This window comes from Schistocerca nitens, chromosome 5, assembly GCF_023898315.1.
Source record: "Schistocerca nitens isolate TAMUIC-IGC-003100 chromosome 5, iqSchNite1.1, whole genome shotgun sequence".
NCBI classification, from domain to species: Eukaryota; Metazoa; Arthropoda; class Insecta; order Orthoptera; family Acrididae; genus Schistocerca; species Schistocerca nitens.
This window is the reverse complement of record NC_064618.1, coordinates 759824270-759837171: the sequence shown is the minus strand read 5'-3', so window position 1 is coordinate 759837171 and position 12902 is coordinate 759824270. Positions and strand designations below refer to the sequence as shown.

Below are 12902 nucleotides of genomic sequence, written 5' to 3'. Positions count from 1 at the left end.
GGTGTTGGTTGGATTGACTGTGGTGGCCTGATGACGTATGGCCACTGTTTGTTGTACCTGTTGGCATGGTGTGGTGTGATATTCTGGTTGGAGCTGTGGTCCAGTGTGCAGCCTGGCCAACCAGGTGGTGACATCACACCTGTGGAGTGGTGAGTGTCCCAGCACAGGTGATATCTCTGTGTCCTCACCCATGTGATGTATGGAGGCATCAGTGGACTGCAGAGAAATATTGTTCTGTTGAATATCACAGTATTCAGGCAGTGTTTGTCCATGTGTCCACTATGCACACTGTTCCGTTAGTCGTGCCACAGTTGTCGTGGTTGCTGTGCTGGTGTGGGTGTAAGAAAATGTAGTGTGTGGCACGGCTGGTGTAGCAATTAAGTTTGTGTTAATGATGTTGCACCCCTTGGTCGTAACATGCATCACAGTAGGGGGACTGAAGTCACGGTCAGTTGGAGGCCACCGTGGCATGGGAGGTCCGTGCAGTGTGCCCACAGGATTGGCAGTGTGTCATGTAATCATCGTCGGCTGGATAAATTTCTGGTAGATCATTGGCCCACGTAGTATGATAGTATGGTGTTCATTGTAGGCATGGCGGTGATGTCTGGTTTGAACTTGATGCCCTTAATTTTCAGTAGCAGTCAGGTTGTAATTCTGATATCCATCCTGTGGTTGTAGTGCTGTTGATGTGTCTGTTGTGGCATCCTGGTAGCTGTTGATGTGTGGTCATTGTAAAACAGTCATGTCATGCGTCTATACTAGCACACAGTTTACATCTGCCTGCAAGCTGGAGTGTGGGAGGTGATGTGGCAGGCAGGGCGTGATGTCATACGTGAGGTGTAGCTTGGTATGTGGCACAGTGCCATGACATCACCTGCATGATGTGTGAGAGTGAAAGCGGTTTATGGAAATATGCCATTCTGTTCAAAATCACTGTTAACCAGCACTATCTGTCCCTGAGACCACCAAATACACAGACCTGCATGTTTGTTTGTTGTCACTGGTTGTTTGGCATTTGTTAGATTAGATTAGATTAGATTAATACTAGTTCCATGGATCATGAATACAATATTTCGTAATGATGTGGAACGAGTTGAATTTTCCAATACATGACATAATTAGGTTAATTTAACAACATACTTAAGTTAATATAACAACTCTATTTTATTGTGTTTTTTTTTTTGTTTTTCTTTATTTTTTATTTCTTTTTTTTATTTTTTTTAATATTTTTTTCCCTTAATTTATATCTAAAAATTCCTCTATGGAGTAGAAGGAGTTGTCATTCAGAAATTCTTTTAATTTCTTCTTAAATACTTGTTGGTTATCTGTCAGACTTTTGATACTATTTGGTAAGTGACCAAAGACTTTAGTGCCAGTATAATTCACCCCTTTCTGTGCCAAAGTTAGATTTAATCTTGAATAGTGAAGATCATCCTTTCTCCTAGTATTGTAGTTATGCACACTGCTATTACTTTTGAATTGGGTTTGGTTGTTAATAACAAATTTCATAAGAGAGTATATATACTGAGAAGCTACTGTGAATATCCCTAGATCCTTAAATAAATGTCTGCAGGATGATCTTGGGTGGACTCCAGCTATTATTCTGATTACACGCTTTTGTGCAATAAATACTTTATTCCTCAGTGATGAATTACCCCAAAATATGATGCCATATGAAAGCAATGAGTGAAAATAGGCGTAGTAAGCTAATTTACTAAGATGTTTATCACCAAAATTTGCAATGACCCTTATTGCATAAGTAGCTGAACTCAAACGTTTCAGCAGATCATCAATGTGTTTCTTCCAATTTAATCTCTCATCAATGGACACACCTAAAAATTTGGAATATTCTACCTTAGCTATATGCTTCTGATTAAGGTCTATATTTATTAATGGCGTCATACCATTCACTGTACGGAACTGTATGTACTGTGTCTTATCAAAATTCAGTGAGAGTCCGTTTACAAGGAACCACTTAGTAATTTTCTGAAAGACATTATTGACAATTTCATCAGTTAATTCTTGTTTGTCAGGTGTGATTACTATACTTGTATCATCAGCAAAGAGAACTAACTTTGCCTCTTCATGAATATAGAATGGCAAGTCATTAATATATAATAAGAACAACAAAGGACCCAAGACTGACCCTTGTGGAACCCCATTCTTGATAGTTCCCCAGTTTGAGGAATGTGCTGATCTTGGCATGTTACGAGAACTACTTATTTCAACTTTCTGCACTCTTCCAGTTAGGTACGAATTAAACCATTTGTGCACTGTCCCACTCATGCCACAATACTTGAGCTTGTCTAGCAGAATTTCATGATTTACACAATCAAAAGCCTTTGAGAGATCACAAAAAATCCCAATGGGTGGTGTTCGGTTATTCAGATCATTCAAAATTTGACTGGTGAAAGCATATATGGCATTTTCTGTTGAAAAACCTTTCTGGAAACCAAACTGACATTTTGTTAGTACTTCATTTTTACAGATATGTGAAGCTACTCTTGAATACATTACTTTCTCAAAAATTTTGGATAAAGCTGTTAGAAGGGAGATTGGACGGTAATTGTTGACATCAGATCCATCCCCCTTTTTATGCAAAGGTATAACAATAGCATATTTCAGTCTATCAGGGAAAATGCCCTGTTCCAGAGAGCTATCACACAGGTGGCTGAGAATCTTACTTATCTGTTGAGAACAAGCTTTTAGTATTTTGCTGGAAATGCCATCAATTCCATGTGAGTTTTTGCTTTTAAGCAAGTTTATTATTTTCCTAATTTCAGAGGGAGAAGTGGGTGAGATTTCAATTGTATCAAATTGCATAGGTATGGCCTCTTCCATTAACAGCCTAGCATCTTCTAATGAACACCTGGATCCTACTATATCCACAACATTTAGAAAATGATTATTAAAAATATTTTCAACTTCTGACTTTTTGTTCGTAAAGTTTTCATTCAATTTGATGGTAATACTGTCTTCCTCTGCTCTTGGTTGACCTGATTCTCTTTTAATAATATTCCAAATTGTTTTAATTTTATTATCAGAGTTGCTGATTTCAGACATGATACACATACTCCTGGATTTTTTAATAACTTTTCTTAATATAACACAGTAGTTTTTACAATTTTTGATAGTTTCTGGGTCACTACTCTTTCTTGCTGTCAGATACATTTCCCTTTTCCGGTTACAAGATATTTTTATACCCTTAGTAAGCCATGGTTTGTTACAAGGTTTCTTATGAGTATATTTAACTATTTTCTTGGGGAAGCAGTTATGTACTGTGATTGGTGTCCATTATTAGCTTGTTGATGCCTGACATCACAATAATGGTAGAGTCACTCGCTGGTATGGAGACTTGCAAGTAGCATTAGTACTAGCTGAATGTGTATCAATTGGAATACTGCACTCAAGAATGGCAGGGGCGGCAAGGCAGTGCCATTTTTCATCACCGCTGATCATCATTGTCCCTTCTTTATGTAGTCTGACAAGGTTAGTGTCCATACAGGCACTCATAGGACTATTTTCCGTGTTCGTTAAAGGCACCATGGTTGATCGAAGTTCAATCTTGTAGTCCTGATGTGACAATGGTTGCATTGTTGAGCAGGCATTAAACATTGAAGTATTTCAATTTCCATCTTGTAGTGGTGAAAAGTCATTAGATAAAGACTTGCAACACTTGCTGTCATTGACTGTAACTGGCTGACCATTGGTGCGTGTAGGATCCACAATGGCAAGGTGTTGGATTCTCATGTTGGGTGGAGGTGGAGCAACGTGTCACATGAAAATGTCACGGCATGGTTGGCAAAAAACTTGGGGTCACCAATGTAGGATTTGGGTAATGAACACAATGTTCACAATGTGTAATGACTGTCAATGTTACAAATTCACATACACAATTTTTATTTATACACATTATATGGACTGATACAACTGAAACAGTTGGCATCTCAGAACACACTGCCCAAGGTGCAGAGTTACCGTTTTTGCAGCGATATTCTTGGGGGCGGAAGTCCATAGAGCTTGTGTCCCAACATGTTCTTTATACCAAGTTTGGAAATTCCTGCATGTCATCCCCAGACATACTGAGTCACATTCTTGGCATACAGACATAAACAGTATACTTAAAAATATTCCATTCATCAAGGAAAAAGAAACACAAAAGCAAATACATTTCTTGGATATAACAATAAAGAGAGCCAGCAATAAGCACACATTTGACATCTTCAAAAAGCCAACAGCCATGGATACAATTATACATGCTTCATCCAACCACCCCCAAAATAAAAAAATTAGTGCCCCTATGATACATGATACACAGACTAAGTAATATCCCATTCAGCAAAGAAAACTGTACAAAAGAATTACAACCAATAAAACTCATAGCCACAAACTGTGAATACAATATCCACAAGACTCAACCAAAAAATTAAAACACAACTAAAGAAGAATGAAAACAACCCGAGAACACAAACACCAAATAACCCCATCGACACTACAGCACATGCCAAAACACAAAACAAAAACACTCATGACATGACTAACAGAAAGAAATGGTATACTTTAACTTACAAACAGAAATCAACACACAAGATTGTAAATATATTTAACAAACAGAGATTATACATTGTTTACAGAACAAGAAACACACTCCAGTCACATTTACAAATGGCAACAGACAAATCAGATAAATACCAAGGATCAGGTATACACCAGTTAGAATGCCAAGAATGTGAATTAGTATGTCTGGGGATAACAGGCAGCCATTTCAAAACTAGGTATAAACAACATATAAGAAGCTTGAAGTATGAAAATAGCCCATCTACCTTTGTGGAACACTTGATAAAACATGGGCATGAACCATCCAACACACACACACACACACACACACACACACACACACACAAAGCAAATGAGAAATATCAAACTACACACACAACACAAACAAGAAAGATAAACAGACAGTGACAGTTGCCAATACTACACACTGTAAACACATGGATGTTGATCATTAAATGAAAAGTGCAAGTGATGTGTTGTAATAAACATGGGTGAAAAAGTCCCACAAATTAGCCAGCTCGAGCATGGGGACCAAATGCACACATCTCCAGGATCACACATACAGAATAACAACATTGGAAATTGTAAGCAACACCTAACGATAATTTAACCTAACAAAATTTGTGCTACGAAAGTGATAATCTGAAAAACAAGAGAAAACCCTGACAAAATGTAACATAGTAACATATTATAACTACTACATAGAACATTTATTATATGTAAAAAAAGAAAATATGTATTACAGGTCACTGAAGATACTTCATAAATAAAAGAAGCAAAATGCATATGGCAAAAAACAAACTGCCTTTCATTTAGTTGTGTAGATGGAACACGCCTCCATAAATTTAGAAAGCAACTAAGGAATGATGGAAAATGGAAAAAATGAGGATATTACTAATAAATTGCAGAGTGATTAGGAAAGTATTTGTAGGTTTGGCACACCAAGTACGACAGGTTAAGGAAATAAAACATGTAATTGGTATAAAACATTACTTTCCTATGAAAGGACAACAATTGAACCAAGAATCATAGTTTAGCATGTACTTGGACACATTTATTTGAGCCTTAATTACACCACTGGAGGACTAGCTTATGTTGCACACTTTAACTCAATATTGCCCAATGAATTATCTTCTATGGCAATGTCACTAAAGTAAATAAAATGTTTATTTTGGAACAGTTAGGAAACACAGCTCTAAGGCAGCTTTTGAACTATAGCTATAGATGCAGAGTAACAACAAAACTACTCACAGTAGATAACTGCATTTACCAGAGGCCCACCCAAAAATGTTAGAATTATTTCACACACTTCCCAGTTTTTACCTCTTCATAATATTTGTGTGTAATAATAAAAATCAGTTTTTGCATTAGTTTACACAACCAGTATACAAGACACAAATATATTTTTCATTTAGACTTTGCATCCTTATCTGTGATTCTGTGGTTATTCGCTAAGGTATTCAACCACATCATATCAGATATAATGCAAGAAATTTGGAATGCTCTTTTTATTAATCTGTCTTCTGACTGGTTTGATGCGACCCACCATGAATTCCTCTCCTGTGATGACCATCAACTTTTTCATCTAGCACTTGCAATCTAAGTTCTCAATTATTTGCTATATTTATTTCAGTTTCTGTCTTCTTCTAAAGTTTTTACCCTCTACAGCTCCCTCCAGTACCATGACGTCTTAATAGATTTCTTAGCATCTTGTCCTCTTTTCTTGTTAGTGTTTTCTATATATTTCTTTCCTCACTGGTTCTCTGGAGAACCTCATCATCTTGAACCATCTGACACTGGCAAATGGTTTTTTCCAGGCTGACAAATCCTATGAACGTGCCTTGATTTTTCTTTAGTTTTGCTTCCATTGCCAACCGCAATGTCTGAATTGCCTCTCTGGTGCCCTTATCTTCCCAGAATCCAAACTTATTGACATCTAACAGATTCTCAGTTTTCTTTTCCATTCTTCTGTATTCTTGTCAGCAACTTGGATGCACATGCTGCATAGCTTATTGTGTGATAATTCTCTCACTTGTCAGCTTTTGCAATCTACGCAGTTTTATGGATGATGTTTTTCCATAAGTCAAATGGTATATCACTGGACTCATATATTCTACACAGCAATGTGAATAATCGTTTTATTGCCACTTCCCCGAGTGATTTTAGAAATTGCAGCGGAATGTTATCTATCCCTTTCGTCTTATTTGATCTTAAGTCCTCCAAAGCTCTTTTACATTCTGGATCCACAATCTCTTCTATATTGACTTCTATTTCTTCTTCTGTCATGTCATCAGTCAAGTCTTCCCCCTCATAGGGGCCTCCAGTGTACTCTTTCCATCTCTCCACTCTCTCTTCTGCATTTCACCCCCTTATTTTTATTTTCACTGATGATTGGTTGACTTTTCTATATGCTGAGTCAGTCCTTCTGACAATCATTTTCTTTTTCAGTTTCTTCACATTTTTCATGCAGCATTTCAGTCCCTACAAATTTGAAAGAAAATTAATGTTAATTGTGAATAGTTCTGTACAGCATGTCAAAAACTATTATTCTTTAGTATGTGTCAGTAAACTCACATAAATGTTTAGCTGAGAGGAGGAGATGATCAGAAGTTGTTCACTATAACTAAGGAAGCAGCAGCTTTTTTCAAAATAATGATTTTTATGCTAATTTTAATTGTTCATTTTAGCTGTTGTGGAAATACAGATGGAATGCAGAAAACAGTGATTGTTAGGTACTGATACAGCATACAAATTTAATTTCTGACAGTTGCTTCTCTTTGCTAATGTATATCCTGATGCTACCAAACTCCTAAAAATTCTAATGCTTAATGGGACCTGTGGAACATCACAATAGAGTGAAGGAACACAGAAACTGTTCACTGAAATAACAGCATATATTATGTGAAGTAAATCTTTTTCTTTAAGATGATGCACAATGTCTGTGTAGTATTCTTGGAAGTGAGAGAGCATGTGTTATCTTATTTTTAACAAGTGGTTCTCATCAAGATTTTATGCTGAACTTGCTTCTGCACAACAGCTAGTAGAGAGTAATTCTATTTTGCTTAGCCATCAGTAACATTGTACTGGGTAAACAAACTAATTTGTTCTTTCCTGACATTAAATACAGAGTCTTCAAAATGCTTTGTCCATAATAAATAAAATACAAATGTGAATTTTCAAAACCAACACTTCACATTATGAATTTCTGGCTTCCATCATTTTCACTGCTGCACCCTTTATATTCCTTCACATCATTCCTTTATGTTTTCTGGCTGTACTTGTCCATGTGCCCTGTCTCTTAAAATCTACTTAATTTACACCCTCTGATATCTGACCACAATCTTTCTTTTACTCAAATGCTCTCCCTGCCCCCAATTCATCAGCCTTTCGACTAATTTGATGCAGCCCACAAGTAATTTCTCTCTTGCACAAAGCTCTTCATCTTAGAATACCCTTCTCACCCAACATCCTCTATTATTCATTGGATATAGACCAATCTCTGTCTTCTTCTACAGTTTTCATCCTCTACAGCTTCCTCTTGTACCATGGAAGTTATTCCCTGATGCTGTAACACATGTCCAACCATTATGCCTCTTATTCTGCACATTATTTTCTGTATTTCCTTTCCCCACTCCTTATCTTATCAGTCCAACTAATTTTCAACATTCTTCTTTAGTATCACATATCATACACTTTGATTCTGTTCTGTTCCAGTTTTCCTACAATCCATGATTCACTTACATACAATGCTGTGCCCCAAACATACTCTCAGAAATTTCTTCCTCAAATGGAGGCTTATTTTTGATACTAATAGACAGCTTGTGGCTAGCAGTACCCTCTTTGCCTGTGCTAGTCTGCTTTTAATGTCCTCCTTGCTTCATCTGTCATGGGTTACTTTGCTTTCAAGACAGCATAATTCCTTAACTTCACCTACATTCTTATCACCAATTCTGATGTTATGCTTCTCATTATTCCCATTTCTGCTATTTCTCATTACCTTTGTCTTTCTCCAGTTACTCATTGGACTGTTCATTCAATTCATTCATTCAATTCAGCAGATTCTGTCATTCTTTTTCACCTTCACTGACAACAGCAATCTCATGAGCAAATCTTATAATTGATATCCTTTCACCTTTGATTTTAATCCCTCTCTAGAATCTTGCTTTTATTTCTGTCATTGCTTCTCCTACATATATACTGAACAGTAGGGGCAAAAGACAGAATCCTCTCTTACACCCTTACACTGTATTCTTGGTACTCCAATCTTATTGTCCTCCCTTGGTTCTTGAACATATTGTATATTACCCATCATTTCTATAGGGAATATCCTATGAACATACTTTGGTTTTCTTCAGTCTTCCATCCATCATCAAGCATAACATCAGGACTATCTTTCTTAACCCTTTACCTTTCCTAAAGCCAAACTGATTCTCATCTAACGGATACTATGTTTTCTGTTCCGTTTTTTCACACGTTATTCTTGTCAGCAATTTGGGTGCATGAACTGTAAAGCTGCTTGCATGATAGTTCTCACTCTTATCTGCTCTTGGCATTTTTGGAATTCTTTGGATGTCATTTTTTCTGAGAGTCTGATAGTATGTTGCCTATTTCATACGTTCTACACATCAACCTCGACAGTCATTTGGTCACCACTTCCCCCAAGATTTTAGAAATTTCATTGTTATCTTATCTACGCCTTCTGCCTTATTTGACCTCAAGCCTTCCATAACTCTTTCAAATTCTGACTCTAATACTGGATCCACAAATCTCTTCCACATTAACTCCTATTTCTTCTTCTATCACATCATCATACAATTCCTTTCTCTCATACAGGTCTTTAGTGCACTCTTCCCACCTACGTGCTCTCTCCTCTTTAGATTTCTTCATACTTTTCCCACAGCCATTTCACCTTGGAGTGCCTGCATTTCCTGTTTATTTAAATCCTACATGATTTATATTTCTATATTCTTGTCTTCCCCAGAACATTTTTGTATTTTCTTGTTTTGTCAATCAAATGAAGTATTTCTCCAGTTATCCAAGGTTTCTTTCACAGTTACCTTCTTTGTAACTTTGCTTGTCTGTCCAACATCTGTGATTGCTCTTTTTAGAGATCTTAAGTCCTCTTGTATTCAACTGCGTACCTTGGTATTCCTTATTGCAGTATCCACATTTTTAGTGAACTTCTAACAGATCTCGTTTCTCGGTATTTCATTATCCCACTTCCTTCCACACTGTTTCTTCTAAGTGATTCTCTTCAACTTCAATTTACTCTTCATCATTGCTAAATTGAGATCTGAATCTATATCTACTTCTGGGTACAGCTTCCAATCCAATATCTAATTTTGAAATGTAGGTCTGACCATGATAAAATTCAGATGGAATATTACAGTGTCTCTTGGCCTCTTCCAAGTATACCTTCTCCTCTTGTAATTCTTGAACAGTGTTCACTATTGCTAGCTGAAATTTATTGCAGAACACAATTACTCTTCTCCCCTTTCATTCTTATTACCAAGCTCATGTTCTCCCATAACTCTTTCTCCTATTACTTCATCTACAACCACATTCTGTTCCTCCATGACTCTTATATTTTCATTTTCCTTCACTCACTGGATTACCCATTCAGTATCATATACTTACCCTATTTCTTCATCTTCTGCCTGTGATGTTCATATGTATATCTGAACTGTTGTTGGTGGTGTTGGCTATTCTTAATGAATGCTACTCCTGTTATACCATTTTCTGCTGCTGTTGATATTACCCAATATTCTTCTAACCAGAAATCCTTATTTTCTTTCTATTTTGCTTCACTGACCCCAACAATATCTAGATTGTGCATTTACATTTCCCTTTTCAGATTTTCTAGTTTCTCTACAATGTTCAAACTTCTGAAGTTTCTTGCTCCAAGTTGTAGAGTGTTAATCTTTTGTTGGTTATTCCATCTTTTTCTCATAGTCTCCTCCCTCTTATCAGTTCCCTTCTAGGGAATCTTATGCCAATGGGGAAATCATCATGAAACTTTTTCAAATTAAAGGCCACATGTTTTGTGGATATACCTTATGTGTCTTAAAGCAGTGGTTTTCATTGCCTTCTTCATTCTCATACCACTGATTATTAATGATCCTTCCTCCTTATAGGCATAGTTTCCCGAGTGCAAGGTAGTGGCCTGAACCTTTGTCCACTCCTCCACCCTCTTTGGTAAGGCCATTGGCAGAACAAGGGTGACATCCTGTGCCAAAAGTTTTTGACCACCATTGCTGATGATTATGATTTAAAATTTAAGTTGTGGCTAGGTTCAGATGCAGGATATTTGGATTACTAGTCAAAGATGCAACACCTAGACTACTACTATTCAAGTGCATATACATTTTTCTCATGTTCATCTATTGCTCAAAAAAGAAGAAGAATCAGGAGGCTCAAGAGTCAGATTCTGCAACTCTGTAAATCATTAGTATTTACTGCTTCTTATCTTTGTCAAAATTTCTGCAATAACATACATTTTCTATCACTCTGGGCTTATTTTAACACAGATTTATTTCATTTTTGTGCTACTGATGCTTTGAAAATGCACTTTTATATTGACTTTGAAAATGCACCTTTATATTGACTATACACAAAGAGAACTTACAATTTTAAGATAAGTAAATCAATGACTATTGTCATTTTATTCTGGAACTATATATTAAAAAAACCATAACTAGAATGTATAAGAAATTATTTAGTCATGTGTATGGTTTTGCAAAGCGTAATTCCAATATTTCATACACTATCACGACATTGCAACAGCAATGAAAACCCAGATGTGGACCCAGTGGAAGTACCTGAACCTTCATAAGAAGAAATTAGCATTGCATTGAAGACCCTCAACAACAACAAAGCTCCAAGAGGAAGTTGTATCACAGCTAAGATCTCTGCTTGGAAGTTGAAACATTCATGGATGCATTGAAGCTGTTAATATCTAATGTTTGGATGGCAGAAGTAATTCTTGAAGAATAGGAGGAAGCAATTACATGTCCTATCTTCAAGAACTATCCAGCTACTAAGGGATTCATTACTTGGAAAAAGTAAGCCATGGCACTTGTCAAATAAGAGAAATGGAAATGGTGGGAGCAGACCCAATCCTGGCATTTGCTGAAGATGTGATTCTTGGCAACACCCTGCAGAAAGTATGCACCATACTTCCTGGTTTCTCCACAATGGCAAGTGATGAGAAAATAAAATATCTTGTTTTATCATACTGTCAAGTTTTTCTTCCCTCCACTGTTGTTGACAGACATACCTTTGAATGAGTTCAAGAATTCAAATACCTGGGAACCACACTGACTGATAAAAGAGAAATGACAAAAGAAGTACATCAATAAATAATAAACACTAATTGCATCTTTTTTAATCTGAACAGTCTATGCAAGTCATGTCTAATATCACAGAAGAATCAGATCCATCTGTACATGACTCTAGCATAGATGATACTTTTATATACTTGTGAAACCTGTGCAACATCAGCAACACCATGCCTTCGATTGGAAGGTATTTTTAAAGATCTTTGGACCTATCTAAAATACCATAGGTGGCAAATGGAAACTAAGAACAAAAGAATACCTGTACCAGCAGCTTGGAAAACCATCAACTGGTCGAACATCAGGCCAGAAGTGGCTATAGTGGTTTGATCACGTCTTTTGAACTGATAGATCCCGCCCTAATCAAATCCTCCATTCTCAACCTGCTGGAAAATGCCAAACAGGACATTCAAGGATGTGATGGAAGGACTGAGTGCTAGCAATCCTTAAACAAGTGGAGCTAAGAGCAGTGGAAGATGCAGTAGACATCTCCTCCACTGTGACTGACTGCATACTCTTTTTACTGTGGTTTATGTAATGTGTTCCTGTATAAATTTTTTATGTTTGTTGTGAAATATGTTTTTTTTTTTTTATTTTCTTTCTGTAGTGGGTCTTAAAGGTCCATTAACACAATAAATGATGATGATAACAATGAAGCAGTGATGGACTACCATCTGCAATAGATATCCCCTCCATTGTGACTGACTGACTTCCATCTTTTATAGTGCTTTTTGTAATGTGTTCCTGCATAATTTTTTTAGTGTACAGTTATTTTCCTTCTGTAGTGTGTTTTTTTCTGTTGTTTTCTGCTGTAGATCTTAATGGCCCATTAAAACAATAAATGGCAGTGATAATGATGAATGTATGTACAATCCTTTGCTTTGGTTTTCAGAAAAAATTCGATACTATAGATGACATGTATCTCAAAAGAATATTCCTTCACTCAGGAGCAGAACATGACTTCACTCGACTGTATGAGAAATTGACATTAGCGTAAGTAAATTTTCCCAT

General features: G+C 36.6%; 1 protein-coding gene across 2 annotated transcripts in view; it reads left to right on the top strand.

Annotated features, from left to right (window-relative positions):
- The window catches only part of LOC126259709 (sodium/hydrogen exchanger 2-like), a 1006529-nt gene that overhangs the window by 967957 nt on the left and 25670 nt on the right, over positions 1-12902 (top strand). For both annotated transcript variants that reach the window (XM_049956680.1, XM_049956681.1), the window contains one exon: positions 12784-12884. In XM_049956680.1, the coding sequence (XP_049812637.1) occupies positions 12784-12884 (101 nt within the window). The remainder of the gene's footprint in view (positions 1-12783; positions 12885-12902) is intronic.